This window comes from Heloderma suspectum, chromosome 8 (assembly GCF_057233095.1).
Source record: "Heloderma suspectum isolate Gila_16-S chromosome 8, 16-S_ref, whole genome shotgun sequence".
NCBI lineage: Eukaryota > Metazoa > Chordata > Lepidosauria > Squamata > Helodermatidae > Heloderma > Heloderma suspectum.
Genome location: NC_139465.1, coordinates 48,599,873 through 48,616,161, shown reverse-complemented (window position 1 = coordinate 48,616,161; position 16,289 = coordinate 48,599,873). Strand labels below are relative to the sequence as shown.

At 46.0% G+C, this 16,289-nt stretch overlaps 1 protein-coding gene across 5 annotated transcripts in view; it reads right to left on the bottom strand.

The window, feature by feature from the left end:
- LOC146339185 (fatty acyl-CoA hydrolase precursor, medium chain-like) overlaps window positions 1-16,289 on the bottom strand; it is a 68,534-nt gene that overhangs the window by 42,830 nt on the left and 9,415 nt on the right. For 2 of the 5 annotated variants that reach the window (XM_084812358.1, XM_084812359.1), the window contains exons 2-3: window positions 6,730-6,934; window positions 5,624-5,753 (exon numbers count right to left, since the gene is read on the bottom strand). In XM_084812358.1, the coding sequence (XP_084668484.1) occupies window positions 5,624-5,753; window positions 6,730-6,934 (335 nt within the window). Of the gene's footprint in view, window positions 1-5,623; window positions 5,754-6,729; window positions 6,935-13,843; window positions 14,075-16,289 lie in introns of all 5 variants that reach the window. The other 3 variants (XM_084812356.1, XM_084812357.1, XM_084812360.1) reach the window with 3 other exon arrangements.

Here is a 16,289-nt window from a genome sequence, read left to right as displayed (position 1 = left end):
ATGGAGCTAGCCGTTAGCCTCCAACCTCGGAGGCTGACGACTCTCCAAGGCAGGGTGGCCGGAACACGCAGGTGGCCTTCGCCTCCGTGTTCTGGCTGCCTTGCATTTTTGGCTAGCCAAGCGATTTCACTTGTCTAGTCAGGGAGCTTTGGAGTGGGAGGGGGGAGGTCACGTGGCACATAGGAAGCTGCGTAATGCAGCTTCCGCAGTCTTCCCTCTCCCCACCCCAGGGACCTCACCCTTTTCCCCGTCTCTGCGCTCCATTTCCAAGTGCAGAAACATAGCCAACACGGAGAGAACTGCACCTGATACGAGGGGATGGGGGAGGAGACAGGCAGTGTGGTTTCTGGGCTCCAAGGTCAGAGCCCTGGTTCTGACCTCAGAGACCAGAAACTGAAAAATCCTATGTCCCCCAGATAAAAACATCCGAACATCAGAAGAGCCCTGCTGGATCAGACCAAGGGTCCATCTAGTCCAGCATTCTGTTTACATAGGGACCAACCAGCTGTTGACCGGGGACCCACAAGCAGGGCATGAGTGCAACAGCACACTCCCACCCATGTTCCCCAGCAATGGGTGTACATAGGCTCACTGCCTCTGGTACTGGAGGTAGCACGTAGACATCAGGACTAGTAGCCATTGATAGCCTTCTCCTCCAGGAATATGTCCAACCCCCTTTTAAAGCCATCCAAAGTGGTGGCCATCACTACACCCTGTGGTAGCAAATTCCATAGTTCAATTCTGTGCTGTGAGAAGAAGTCCTTCCCTTGATCTGTCCTGAATCTCCCACCATTCAGTTTCATTGGACAACTCCTTTGGGGTTCTAGTATTATGAGAGAGGGAGAAAAATTTCTCCCTATCCACATTCTCCACACCATGCATAATTTTGTAGACCTCTATCATGTCTCCCCTTACCTTCCTTTTTTCAAAGCTAAACAAGCCCAGCTGTTGTAACCTTCCCTCATAGGGGAGATGCTCCAGCCCCTTGATCATTTGAGTTGCCTTCCTCTTCACTTTTTCCAGCTCTACAATATATGTTTATATCTACAATATATATTTAGGTGTGGTGACCAGAACTCTACACAGTATTCCAAGTGTGGCCACACCATAGATTTGTATAGGGGCAGTATGATACTGGCAGTTTTATTCTCAATCCCTTTTCTAATTATGCCTAATATGGAGTTTGCCTTTTTAACATTGGCCACACACCAGGTTGACATCTTCATTGACCTGTCCACCACATCCCCAAGATCTCTTTCCTGGTCACTCACCGCTAGCTCAGATCCCATCAGGCTACACTTGAAGTTGGGATTTTTTGCCCCAGTGTGCATCACTTTACACATTGAACTGCATTTGTGATTTAGATGCCCATTCTCCCCATTTGGAGAGACCCTTTTGGTGCTCCACACAATCCCTTTTTGTTTTAACCACCCTAAATAATTTGTTGTCATTGGCAAATTTGGCCACTCCACTGCTCACTCCTAATTCCAGATCATTTATGAATAAGTTGAAAAGCATTGGTCCAATACAGATCCCTGCAGGACCCCACTATGTACTTCCCTCCATTGGGAGAATTTACCATTTATTCCTACTCTCTGCTTTCTGTTCTTTAACCAGTTACTGATCCTTAAGAGGACCTCTCTTCTTATTCCATGACTAAGTTTGCTCAGGAGTCTTTGGTGAGAGCCTTTGGCAAAAGCCTCTTGGAAGTCCAAGAAACAATGTCTACCAGTTCACCCCCGTCTGCATGTTTACTGACACTCTCAAAGAACTCTAAAAGGTCAGTGAGACAGGATGTACCTTTGCGGAAGCAGTGTTGATTCTTTTTCAGCAGGACTTATCCTTCTGTACGATTATTAATTTTATCTTTAATGATGCTTTCAACCAATTTACCTGGAACAGATTTTAAGCTAACTGGCCTGTAATTTCCCAGATCCCCCTGGACCTCTTTTTTTTAATTGGTGTTACATTCGCCGTCTTCCAGTCCTCTGATACAGAGGCTGATCTTAGGGACATTTTGCATATTTTTGTTAGAAGATCAGCAATTTCATATTTGAGTTCTTCAAGAACTCTAAGCTGAATACTATCTGGGCCCGGCGATTTACTTGCTTTCAATTTGTCAATAAGGTTGAAAACTTCATCTTTTGTCACCACTATTTGCCTCAGTTCCTCAGAGACTCTCTTCCTGAAAACATCAGTTCAGGCACAGGTATCTGTCCTATATCTTTTGCAGTGAAGACGGATGACAAGAATTCATTCAGCTTCTCTGCAATCTCCTTGTCCTCCTTCAGTACTCCTTTAACTCCATTGTCATCCAATAGTCCAACTGCCTCTCTAGCTTCTGATATATTTAATTTTTTTTTCTTGGCCTTGATGTTGCTAGCAATATGCTCTTCAAAATGTTTTGCAACTCATATTGTCAGCTTGCATCGCCTTTGTGCAAGCTTGTGCTGCCTTTTGTTTTCCTCACTTGGGCAAGACTTCCATTTTCTGAAGGAAGCTCTCTTGCCTCTGATAGCTCCCTTAACACTGCTCGTTAACCATGCTGGCGACCTCTTGGACGTGGTGCTCCCTTTCCTAACCTGTGGTATACATTTTAGCTGGGCTTCTATTGTTGTGGTTTTGAGCAATCTCCAAGCATTCTGAAGGGATTTAATCTTCTTGACTCCCCCTTTTAACTTCCTTTTCACCAGTTCCCTCATTTTAGAGAAGTTTCCTCTTTTGAAGTCAAATGTGTTGGACTTCTGGGGCAATATTCCACTTAAATGTATATTAAATCTGATAGCACTGTGGTCACTGTTTCCAGTTGGTTCAGATGCTGTCTGGGGACATAAGATTGCACCCTCCATGTGTCAATTGTATGAAAGCCTAAGTAAAAGAATCATAGAATCATAGAATCATAGAATAGTAGGGTTGGAAGGGGCCTACAAGGCCATCGAGTCCAACCCCCTGCTCAATGCAGGAATCCAAGTCAGAGCATCCCTGACAAATGGCTGTCCAGCCTCGTCTTGAAGGCCTCCAGTGTGGGAGAGCCCACCACCTCCCCAGGTAATTGGTTCCATTGCCGTATTGCTCTGACACTCAGGAAGTTTTTCCTGATGTTCAGTCGGAATCTGGCTTCCTGTAACTTGAGCCCATTATTCCGTGTCCTGCACTCTGGGATAATCAAGAAGAGATCCTGGCCTTCTTCTCTGTGACAACCTTTCAAGTACTTGAAGAGCGCTATCATATCTCCCCTCAGTCTTCTCTTCTCAAGGCTAAACATGCCCAGTTCTTTCAGTCTCTCTTCATAGGGCTTTGTTTCCAGTCCCCTGATCATCTTTGTTGCCCTCCTTTGAACCCTCTCCAGCTTGTCTGCATCCTTCTTAAAGTGTGGTGCCCAGAACTGGACACAGTACTCCAGATGAGGCCTAACCAGTGCTGAGTAGAGGGGAACTAGTACTTCCCGGGATTTGGAAGCGATGCTTCTATGAATGCAGCCCAAAATAGCATTTGCCTTTTTTGCAGCCACATCACATTGTTGGCTCATATTCAGCTTGTGATCGACGACAATTCCAAGATCCTTCTCGCTCGTAGTGTGGTTGAGCCACGTATCCCCCATCTTGTAAATGTGCATTTGGTTTCTTTTTCCTAGGTGCAGAACTTGGCATTTGTCCCTATTAAATGCCATTCTGTTGTTTTCTGCCCAGCAGTCCAGTCTATCCAGATCACTTTGAATTTTGTTTCTGTCTTCCAAAGTATTAGCTATCCCTCCCAATTTTGTGTCATCTGCAAATTTGATCAGCATTCCCTGCACCTCCTCCTCCAAGTCATTAATAAAAATATTGAAGAGCACTGGGCCCAGGACTGAGCCCTGCGGTACCCCACTCGTTACCTCTCCCCAGCTTGAGAAGGTCCCATTGATAAGCACTCTTTGAGTCCGATTCTGTAGCCAACTGTGGATCCACATGATCGTTGTTTCATCTAGCCCACTTCGAGCTAGTTTGCTCATCAGGATATCATGGGGCACTTTGTCGAAAGCTTTGCTGAAGTCGAGGTATATGATGTCTACAGCATTCCCACGGTCTACAAGGGAGGTGACTTGATCAAAAAATGAGATCAGATTTGTCTGGCAGGACTTGTTTTTGACAAATCCATGTTGGCTTCGAGTAATCACTGCATTGTTGTCAAGGTGCTTCCAGATGGATTGCTTTATGATCTGCTCCAGAATTTTCCCAGGGATTGATGTCAGACTGACTGGTCTGTAGTTCCCAGGTTCCTCCTTTTTACCCTTTTTGAAGATAGGGACAACGTTAGCCCTCCTCCAGTCATCTGGCACTTCCCCGGTCCTCCATGATTTCTCAAAGAGAATAGACAGCGGTTCTGAGAGCTCTTCTGCCAGTTCCTTTATGACTCTAGGATGCAGTTCATCTGGCCCTGGAGATTTGAACTCATTCAAAGTAATGAGGTGTTCCTTGACCATATGCCTGTCGATCTCAAGCTGCAATCCTGCCCCTTCAGCCTGTACTTCGCCTTTGCCAGGGGGGTCATAGACCCTCTTTTGGGAGAAGACTGAGCCAAAGTAGGAATTGAGCACCTCTGCCTTTTCTTTGTCATCTGTTATCATTTTGCCATCCTTATTTAATAGCTGAACAACCATTTCTTTCCTCTGCCTTTTACTATGCACGTAGCTGAAGAAAGCCTTTTTGTTGTTTTTAGCATCCCTCGCTAACCTCACCTCGTTCTCCGCTTTAGCCTTCCTGACGCCATCCCTGCAATTCTGTGCTACCTGCCTGTACTCTTCCTTTGTTACTTGGCCTTCTTTCCACTTCCTATATGTGTCCTTTTTTGTTTTCAGGTCATCCCTAAGCTTTTTGTGAAGCCACATTGGCTTCTTCTGTTGTCTTCCACCTTTTCTTCTTGTTGGAATTGTTTGTGATTGTGCCTTGAGAATTTCCTTTTTTAAAAGTTCCCACCCATCTTGGACTCCTTTTCTCGCTAGCATTGCTTGCCATGGGACCTTACTGATCATTGTTCTGAGTTTATTAAAATCAGCTTTCCTAAAATCCAGGGTACGCGTTTGAGTACACTCGGCTTTTGCTTCCCTTAGAACCAAGAACTCAAGTACAACATGGTCGCTTTCCCCCAGAGTTCCTGTAACTGCTACTTTATCCACTAAGTCATCTCTGTTGGTTAGGATCAAGTCAAGGATAGCCGATCCTCTAGTTCCTTCCTCTACTTTCTGTAGGAGGAAGTTATCCGCCACACAAGTCAGGAATTTCCTGGAGGGGCCATGTTTTGCAGAATTTGTCTCCCAACAAATATCGGGGAAATTGAAGTCCCCCATTACTACTACATCATGCTTCCTTAAAACATTGGCTATTTGCTTTTCAAAAGTTTCATCCTTGGCTTCTCCTTGATTGGGTGGCCGGTAGTAGACTCCGACCACCAGGTTCCTTTTATTCTTTGCTCCATTTATTTCAACCCAGATGCTCTCGATGGGGCTACCAAGCTCCTCCTCCTGTATTTCTGTGCAGAGATATGTATTTTTCACATACAGTGCAACCCCGCCTCCCTTTCTGTTACCCCGCCTCCCTTTCTGTTAAAGAGATCCAAAAGATAAAAGAAGCAGGAATTTGCTTACAGGCAATTTGTCTTTTGTATCTGGAGTGAAAATGTTTAGGTAGAGGCAGTCTTCAGATACAGTCAGGTTGGGACATTTTGTGTTCATCATCTTCTTAATCATGTCCACCCATTCCAGATCTTGCAGACACCTTTAGAAGAGAAGAGAAAGGACAATACTGAGAAAGATGCCAGCAGAGACAATGCTAGTCTTAGGATATTGGGTCTCTGATAGTTAACAACATTTTGGAATCCCAAGATTTAACCATAAATTTAAACTCCCAAGAGGAACCCTGGGAGATGTCCTTGTGTAAGGGCAGGGCCCTCAGCAAGCTGCAGTTCCAAGGGTTATTTGGGGGAAGCCATGACAGTTAAATTGGCACAAAACCAACATACTTTCGTAGTATCAGTTGTCTGCTTGTGCCCTTCATTGCTGATAGCTTGTCTTTGGAGGAAGCCATGTTCAGTGGACACTTCTGGGGGGGATCTTAATGACGACAGAATGAGAAGCATGGTGGAGCATTATCCAGATGTTCATGGAATCGGCTTTGGTCCGTCAGGGACACACAAAGCAAGAAAAGCCAAGTGTACTGTACCTTTAAAATCCAGTTTTCACAGGTCACACAGCACTTGAAAAGACCACACTTCCAGGTGGGGGTGGGGGTGGGGGAAGTAGAACTGAACGTCAACCAATGAGAGATGCTTGCTTCCCCACCTATGTCCAGACCCCCCCTGCTACTACAGTATTATGAATGGCAAGTAACTCACAATTCTCTAGAAACAAACCACTTATCCAGCACAGCATCCCCATGACAGCATCCCACCACCTCCATTTTGCCCCATTCCAGCATGAAGTTGTTCCTCTCTGCCCCTTTTCCCCAGTGTGAGCACTTCTGTGTGTGTCACCATCAGTGTGCTGATGACACACAGCTCTATTTATGCTTTTCATCTTCTTCAGGTGAGGCTGTGGATGTGCTAAATTGGTGCCTGGCTGCGACAATGGGGTGGTATAGAAATATAATAAATGAAATGCTATAAAGCTATATAGCAGCTGAATATCGGGGGGCGGGGGGGAAGAAATTCATCCATATTAATTTAGCCAATGAGGCATTTGAGCAAAGTCCTTACATTGGGGGGTAAGATGTGGAATCTCTCACATAGTTCCAAGGTTCAGGTGGTTGTGGTGGGGAGAATCTAAGAGATCCGATGGGTGGTTTGGCAAAAGGGATCCCAAGAAAGACATTCACGGCCTGGCCAGTGCCCTTCACACTGGCTACCTTGCCCTGGAGGCGCCCATTTTTGGTCACCACTTCTGGCTGGTCATTTCTTCGACCTAAGAAAAATGAACATGAAGACAATGATAGAAGGCCTGGTAAGCAATGGGACATTTTCCCTTTCATCTTCCAGCTTTTCCATTTTCTGCTTCATTTTCACAGCAATAATTTAAATCTGTTCCAAACCTTCATTTTTCTATGCAGAGTTGGCATTTCACAAATAAGGTAGCTCTTTCCCCACAAAACAGGACATCGGAATGCCTCCTTTACTCATCCACATACGTCACTTTAGATCACTGGGTGGGGAGCTGCCAACGTCTGCTTTCTTGTGGGATGCTCCATTCTCCAGACATTCATTCAGGGGCTGGGGCAATCTTACCCACCCCCCTCCCCCAAGGGATGGCCCCAGGCTTGGTAATACAGCCACCAGTCACCGAACAGAGAGGGCTTCCGAGTGTGGAGCACAGATATGTGGATGGTATTTGTGAAGACAGAGGGAGGAGCGAGGTGCTCCCTGGCCAATCTCAGCAGGCGGATGGGCTGTGGTCCTCTTTGGCCATTCCAGAATACACACGACGAGATAGTAAGACCACATCTATGTGAAATACACTCCAGTTCGCACATAATGGTGAACCATAATTTAGGGTTAGGAGCATGAGTAGGGCTGTACTCAAGCATTCCACCTCCTTCTCCCACACGTTATGTGCAGACAATTGTGGTATAAATAAACTCTAGTCAAATTGTGGTTTAAATAAACTCTAGTCAACTGCTAAAGAAACCAGCTTCAACCCTTGGATTTTTTTTGTGTGGGGGGGTTGTTTTTCTTAGGTAATTCTTTATTCGTTTTTCTTTTCATATCACAAAAGAACAATATATCAAGAAATCAACAGTGACTGCTAGTCCATGTCTTTGTACTGATTAAACATGAATAAACATTCCCAAATCCTGGACAATGTTGCATGAATTTCCATTTCTTTTTCTTACAGTCCTTTTTCCCTACCAACCCTCCCTCCCCCCATCCTCCAATAAATCCCACCACCTGAGTGATCCCACCTCAAGACCAACTCAGGAAAAACAAAACAAAACAGGCAGACAGCCTTCAAGACGAGGCTGGACAGCCATCTGTCAGGGATGCTCTGACTTGGATTCCTGCATTGAGCAGGGGGTTGGACTCGATGGCCTTGTAGGCCCCTTCCAGCCCTACTATTCTATGATTCTATGATTCTATAATATTCAAATGAAAGCAAAAGGGGAAAATAACTTAATAAGAGTGGGTAATCCAACAGTTCCACATACAGCTGTCAAATCAGGAGGCCTCTGTCCTCTTTCATCAGGCGTTTAAACAGCATTAATTCATGGAGGCCAAAGACGATGTGGCCTCACCCCGTGCTTCAATCCTGGGTGGGCGTTTCGCCTTCCACGCCTGGAGCACCAATTTTTAGCCACTAGAGTCATAGAATCATAGAATAGTAGGGTTGGAAGGGGCCTACAAGGCCATCAAGTCCAACCCCCTGCTCAACGCAGGAATCCAAGGCAGAGCATCCCTGACAGATGGCTGTCCAGCCTCGTCTTGAAGGCCTCCAGTGTGGAATTGGTTCCATTGTCGTATTGCTCTAACAGTCAGGACATTTTTCCTGATGTTCAGCCGGAATCTGGCTTCCTGTAACTTGAGCCCATTATTCCGTGTCCTGCACTCTGGGATGATCGAGAAGAGATCCTGGCCTTCCTCTCTGGGACAACCTGTCAAGTACTTGAAGAGTGCTATCTATCTGCCCTCAGTCTTCTCTTCTCAAGGCTAAACATGCCCAGTTCTTTCAGTCTCTCCTCATAGGGCTTTGTTTCCAGTCCCCTGATCATCTTTGTTGCCCTCCTCTGAACCCTCTCCAGTTTGTCTGCATCCTTCTTCAAGTGTGGTGCCCAGAACTGGACACAGTACTCCAGATGAGGCCTAACCAGTGCTGAGTAGAGGGGAACTAGGACTTCCCGGGATTTGGAAGCTATGCTTCTATTAATGCAGCCCAAAATAGCATTGGCCTTTTTTGCAGCCACATCACATGGTTGGCTCATATTCAGCTTGTGATCGACAACAATTCCAAGATCCTTCTCGCTTGTAGTGTGGTTGAGCCACATATCCCCCATCTTGTAACTGTGCATTTGGTTTCTTTTTCCTCGGTGCAGAACTTGGCATTTATCCCTATTAAATGTCATTCTGTGGTTTTCTGCCCAGCGCTCCAGTCTATCCAGATCACTTTGGATTTTGTTTCTGTCTTCCAAAGTATTAGCTATCCCGCCCCATTTTGTGTCATCTGCAAATTTGATCAGCATTCCCTGCACCTCCTCCTCCAAGTCATTAATACAAATGTTGAAGAGCACTGGGCCCAGGACTGAGCCCTGCGGTACCCCACTCGTTACCTCTCCCCAGTTGGAGAAGGTCCCATTGATAAGCACTCCTTGAGTCCAGTTCTGTAGCCAACTGTGGATCCACTGGATCGTTGTTTCATCTAGCCCACTTTGAGGTAGTTTGCTCATCAGGATATCCTGGGGCACTTTGTCGAAAGCTTTGCTGAAGTCGAGGTATATGATGTCTACAGCATTCCCACGGTCTACAAGGGAGGTGACTTGATCAAAAAATGAGATCAGATTTGTCTGACAGGACTTGTTTTTGACAAATCCATGTTGGCTTTGAATCTCCCTCAACAACCAGGCCATTCGTGGCATGTCACTCTTCCTTATTGATGGCCTAACACCACTGAATGGCCTGGTATGTCAAAATCTAATTGAAGGGTGAACTTGATCCTTTCAGTCATATTCCTCCAGAACCGTTCCAGCACTGGACAACTCCAGAGCATGTGCCTTTGGCTTTCTTCACACGAAGCTTTTATCCTGCGACTGAGATGGCTCCTTCGCAGAAGTTTGCGGGCTCTTTACATGACACCGTGACCCTCCAGGCATCTCCTGCACCAAATGCCCTTTGCTCCGTTTCTAAATAGATCGCAGATAATGAGCTATCAAATTATCCCCTTGTGTTCCGCTTCAGTTCCCTCCAAAAAAAGAGTTAAAGCGGCAAGAAGAGGAGCGAGATCAAGGAAAGGTAATGGAAGACTCCAATTCGGGCAGAAGGGGGGCGGAAGGGGGTGGGGGGAAAGGAAGCAAGTGAAAAAGGGAGTCGTCGTGATCCTGCATTTAAAACGAAGCAGAAAGCCCCATTTTAAATGCAGGATTTTAGGCTGGTACAGAGATGCCTTTAGAGTCCCTTTCCCTTTTTGACATCTCCAGCAAAGGGGAGAGTCACTTAAATTCTTCTGGCTCAGTCGCTCAGGTGTCTAGTAGGCTCTTAGAATGATTTTTTGTTGGATTAATCTTAATTTCAGATCCAGGGTGCTTTTTTTAATTTGTGCTCTGAGGGCCTGCCAAACTGCTTCTGAAAGTTGGCACTCTTGGCCAAGTTCGGTGTTCCACGTTTCCCTAATATGAGAAAGATTAAACTTCTGGAGTTTTTTTTGATTGGGTAAATATCACTAGTGTTTGCTTAGGTGGCGGGGGGGATGCTGACTGGAGGACTGTCCACAGTGACAGGTGATGCTGAGAAGGCGGCAGGACCAAATCTAGCTCTGAGAGCATGCTGCAACTGCAGTAGCTGCCACCTAGCTATCGGTGGAGGGGAGCCGTCATCGATAGATTCTCGAACATTACAAAATTTTGGTGCTCATCTGTCAACCGGTTTAACAAAAAAATGCCAGCTGTAAGCCAGTGTCTCCAACATATTTGTCTACTCCTACAACTGTGTTGGGATTGTTCCAAAGCGTGAGGACTGCATGAGAGTGAGGGTCAAATTTCAGCATCAGTCCCAGTCGCGCCCAAACCTTCCTTGCCTCTGCGATGGTGCAGAGCTGGCGAAGACCAGGGCGCACATAGAAGGAGCCCAATGCCTGTAGCACAGGCATGGGTTCCTAAGCTTGTCCCGGCATCACCACCCAGACAGGGGTTTCCGATCCTTCCGGTTCAGACCAGTGCAGTGACTGTGTTAAAATATGGGCAGTGTGGTAGGAGCCCAGGTCTGGCAGACCAAAGCCTCCCTCCTGCACTCAGAGTCTCATTTTTGCAATAGAGAACCTGGCCTTTTCCCCCTTCCCATAAGAACATTCTACATAATTTATCCACAAGATTAAAATAAATTTTAGATATTTTAAAGGGGATTCCCCTTAGCATGCAAATCAGCCTGGGGAGGATATTCATTTCAATGGTATTCACTGTGGGCCACAAACTTAATCCGAGTCCCTTCCATCGTTCAGTGTCCAGTTTTATGTGCTCCATTAGGGGATCTACGTTATATGGGACTGAGTTAATAGTTTAGGGATGGAGAGACCTAAACACTTGTAAGAGACTTCACTAAGTTTAAATCCCCATTCCGAATAAACCATCTTGCTATGTGGGGATCTTAGGGGCATAACCTCAGATTTTTCCCAGTTCACCCTGTAACCTGAGGCTTTGCTATATTGGTTTAGTGTGGTAATTAACTTAGGTAGGGACTCTGGAGTGTTGGAGAGGGACACTGGGCATCATCTGCATACAATAATAGTATTTGTCCAATGTCACCCAGTCTAATCTGTGTAATTTCTGGGTCCGCCCTCAGTGCACAGGCCAATGGTTCTAATGAGAAATCAAAGAGTAAGGGGGACAGTGGGCAGCCCTGGCGCATCCCTGTTTCTATGAGTAAAGGTTTAGAAATCAAGCCATTGGTTAACACTCTTGAGGTGGGTGAGCGATACAGAATATTAATCCAATTTATAAATTTGGGGGGAAATTGAAAGGCTTCTAATGTTTTAATAAGGTAGTCCCAGGAGACCCGGTCAAAGGCCTTCTCAGCATCTGTGGTGATTAGGGCACTTGGTGGTGTCTCCGGTGGGGTAGAGGAAATCAGGTCTATAACTGTTCTGATGTTATCTGCTCCCTGTCTGTGTCTAATGAACCCCGATTGATTAATGTGTATTAGACTTCTAATAATGCCCTGCACCCCCTCTGCCAGTATGACTGTTAGGATTTTTAAGTCTACATTAATGAGGGAAGTAGGCCTATAGTTATTGACCAGCGTTGGGTCCCTGCCCCCCTTAGGAAGGACAGAGATCACTGCCACATATTGAGAGTTTGCCCTGGCCAAAGGAGGTTCTGTGTGTGTCCAACAGCTGGGAGGTCAGTGTGTCTCCCATGGCTGTATGCCACTTCACTGGAAACCCATCTGGGCCCAGTGCTTTACCTGTTTGTATCATGCCCATCATTTGGTGAACTTCCTCTAAAGATATTGGTGCCCACCTGCAGAAGTTCCCGTTTGGCCTGAGTCAGGGTGGGGAGGTTAAGGGAGTTCAGGAAGGAGCCTGCATCTGCTGTAGTACTTGCCTCTTCTTTCACGTATAGTTTTCGATAGTACTCATAGAATGCTTCATTGATTTTTTCCTGGATCCATGGTATGAGAACCGTTGGGTAACCTGATACTTGGGATTGCCCTCTGTGAAGTGTTTAGCTTCAGTTTGTGGGCTAGGAGCTTTCCTACCTTGTCTCCCAATTCCCAAAATGCTTGCCTAGTGCACTGCATTTAAAACCCTGTTTTTAGGGCATAGAGCTTGTTAATTTCAAAGTGGGTTCTCTGCATCTTATGTAGTAAAGAGGGGGTGGGCGATGTGCTATAAGAATCTGTGAGAGTTCCCAACTCAGTCGCAGCCCCTAGTATGTATGTATCTCAGAGAGTTAGTTGGGATGAGACTGATCCCTGATTCAACTTTAAAAATCTTCTGTTTTCTCTTTCATCTGTTGTATAAAAACCGGGTCACAGAGTAAAAACATATTTAGCCTCCACGAGCAGTTGCGGGGAGGGGAATGTTTAAGCTGCAGTGATGTTACTGGTGCATGATCTGAGATAATGATGCTATCTATTTTTACGTCCCTTACTAACGGGGCCATTGTGCCAGACAACAAAAAATAATCTAGTCTGGAAAAACTATGACGTGCTCCTGAACAAATGGTATATTCCCTGTCTGAGGGATGGGTAAGTCTCCGAGGGGCAATCAATTTCACATCACACATATCAGAGCTGCTCTCTTGCCTGAGTGTGGCAAGTGTTGGTGGAGGGGCATTTCTATCTAAGAAAGGGTCTAGAATTTCATTAAAATCCCCACCCCATAGAATATTCTTGGAGGACATAGCAACTATCTTATTAACATATTCCCTCAATGAATCAACTTGTGAACCATATAAACTTGCCAGAATTAAGGAATGCCCCTCCAGACTTGCATCTAGCAATACATATCGGCCCACTGGGTCCGCTACAGCTGGATTGATTTGTATGTTCATGTTTTTTCGGATCAGCATTGCTACCTCTCTCACCCTTTCTGAGGAGCCAGCTGCATACATGTCCCCCACCCCCCTGGACCGGCACCTATGTGCAGCTGAGGGGAGTAGGTAGGTTTCCTGCAGAAATGCTATGTCTGCATGGGGCTTCCTTAATCTGGTGACGGCAGGCCTGATTAGGCCTTGGAAGCAGTTTGGTTCAGGCGAGGTGCCTGATGGGACTGAGTGTGTCTGTCTGACCAGGAGAGGGTAACTGTAACTTGCTCATAAGCAACATATTCCTATCCACCAAAGTAACTCATCCCTAAAGATAAGAAGGCCGCTGTGCTGATAAGACTGTTGCTGGGTACTGATTGGTTTCTGAGCACGCGTAATCTGTTTTCTTTGTTCTCCAGCTTTCAGTCTGCATAAATGCATCCTGTTTTCTTGTGGGGGAGAGACACAGCTTCGTCTGTCTCTCCACGGCCATGATATGCTTTAACTCCTGACTGTTCAGTCTAACCTGCCTTGGATATTCCCTTAACAACCTTAGCAACACCATCTTACGTTTATGAGGGGAACCCAGACCTCTGACATCCCGTGTTGTCACTTTAAGCATTTGAGGGTGTGAAAATCAGACAACTTGCCTGTTGCGCTGGAGCTAAGTGCAGCCAGTCCCCTGGGGAGCAAAGTCGGAGAGGTCTGAAGCCAGCGGGAGCCATTTTCTGTGACCAGAAAGGGTCTGATCCAAATAGGGTGCACAGACGGGAGGCAAAACCCGGACAGACGTTTCATTGACTTCATGACTGCATGCTGAGAGTGGCTTTCTGCAGGGAGCCATTTGGCTCCATATGGTGGAAAGAAAATGTACCTACGTGCTGATAAAAGAAAATTTTCAACAAACCCCTATGCCTTGACAAGGCCTAACACAAAATCCCCAAGTACAAATTCCATGCTGTACTCTCCCCACCCCCCTTGTAAGAACAGTGACTTCCTGGCTTTCCAGGCATGAGAAAGAAGTCAAGGCCCCTTCCCCCCCCCCCCCGCCCTATTGCGGAGTTCAAATGTCTCAGCTCTATAAACCTCCTGCTGACCATAGAAACCCCATGTCTAACAAGCTGCCCAACTCCCTCGTGTATAATTTAACAGATATACCCAAGCCCATGGAAAGGAGTGTGTGTGTGTGTGTGTGAGAGAGAGAGAGAGATTGGGAACCGTATGCAAGAGGACCTTTTCCTTTGCCACCCCCCCGTTCTGGACTGACCTGCCGGTTGAGATGCGCCTGCTGACCTCGCTGAAGGTTTTTAAGCAGGCACTGAAGCCTCCATCATACCGGCAGGCCTCCCATTTTGAGAACTCTTACTCCTTCTGCTGACCTTTGTATACTATTTTGAAGCTGTATTGTTTTATTGTCTGTATATGTTGTCTGTATGTATTGTCCGTAAGCTTTTATGGAAATGTTCTTTAAACTTTATATATTGTATTTTAATGTTTTAACTTTTGTGAACTGCCCAGCGAGCCTCAGCTATGGGGTGGTATAGAAATGTAATGAAGAAGAAGAAGAAGAAGAAGAAGAAGAAGAAGAAGAAGAAGAAGAAGAGCAACAACAACAACAACAACAACTCCCCTGGCATGGATTTTTCCATGCTGCTCTGGGATAGGTCACCCTGGTCAGGTGAAGGGAGGATAAGAGCCCCCCACCTCCCTAATGTTCAATAGACTATTGGTTAAGGGAATAGGCAAAAAAAAACCCAGTAGAAAATGTCTTGTTTTCTGTTCCAATTTACCCTCAACTATGGGGCTGAATATTGCTCTCAAAGTCTTGCTCCAGGAAATGCGCAGACTACTCAGCAAGAGGGGCTGTATGAGTATGTCTCCTGCCCTCAAAGTCATGAAGATACAATGCATGTCTTAATCATTCCTTTCCCCCTTCTTTTCTTTCTCTTCTTTTCTTTCTTTCTTTTCTTCTTTCCTTTTTTCTGCCTCCCCCCCACTTCCCTTTTCCCCCCTCATCTTCTTCCTTCTTTTCCTCACCGTTTCCTTTCTTCTTTCCTTCTCCCTTTCTGGCTGTTAGTATTGTTGTTTCCTCTCCTTCCTCATTGTTCTACTGGGTATGGGTGGTATACTACCCAGTTGTTGTTTATTCAGTCAATCGCTTCCGACCCTTCCTGACTTCATTGACCAGCCCACGCCAGAGCTCCCTGTCGGCCGTCGCCACCCCCAGCTCCCCCAAGGTCGAGTCCATCACCTCCAGAATATCATCCATCCATCTGGCCCTTGGTCGGCCCCTCTTCCTTTGGCCTTCCACTTTCCCTAGCATCAGCATCTTCCAGGGTGTCCTGTCTTCTCATGATTTGGCCAAAGTACTTCAGTTTTGCCTTTAATATCCTTCCCTGAAGTGAACAGTCTGGCTTTATTTCCTGGAGTATGGACTGGTTTAATCTTCTTGCAGTCCAAGGCACTCTCAGGATTTTCCTCCAGCACCACAGTTCAAAAGCATCGATCTTCCTTCGCTCAGCCTTCCTTATGGTCCAGCTCTCGCAGCCATGGGTTACTACGGGGAATACCATTGCTTTAACTATGTGGACCTTTGTTGTCAGTGTGATGTCTCACCTCTTAACTATTTTATCAAGATTTGTCATTGCTGTCCTCCCAAGAAGTAAACGTCTTCTGATTTCCTGGCTGCAGTCAGCGTCTGCAGTAATCTTTGCTCCTAGAAAGACAAAGTCTGTCACTGCCTCCACGTTTTCTCCCTCTATTTGCCAGTTATCAATCAAGCTGGTTGCCATAATCTTGGGTTTTTTGAGATTTAACTGCAACCCAGCTTTTGCACTTTCTTCTTTCACCTTCGTCATGAGGTTCCTCAGTGCCTCCTCGCTTTCAGCCATCAAAGTGGTATCATCTGCATATCTGAGATTGTTAATGTTTCTTCCAACGATTTTAACTCCAGCCTTGGCTTCATCAACCTCAGCACGTCGCACGATGTGTTCTGCGTACAGGTTGAATAGGTAGGGTGAGAGTATACAGCCCTGCCGCACTCCTTTCCCAATCTTAAACCAGCCCGTTGTTCCGTGGTCTGTTCTTACCGTTGCT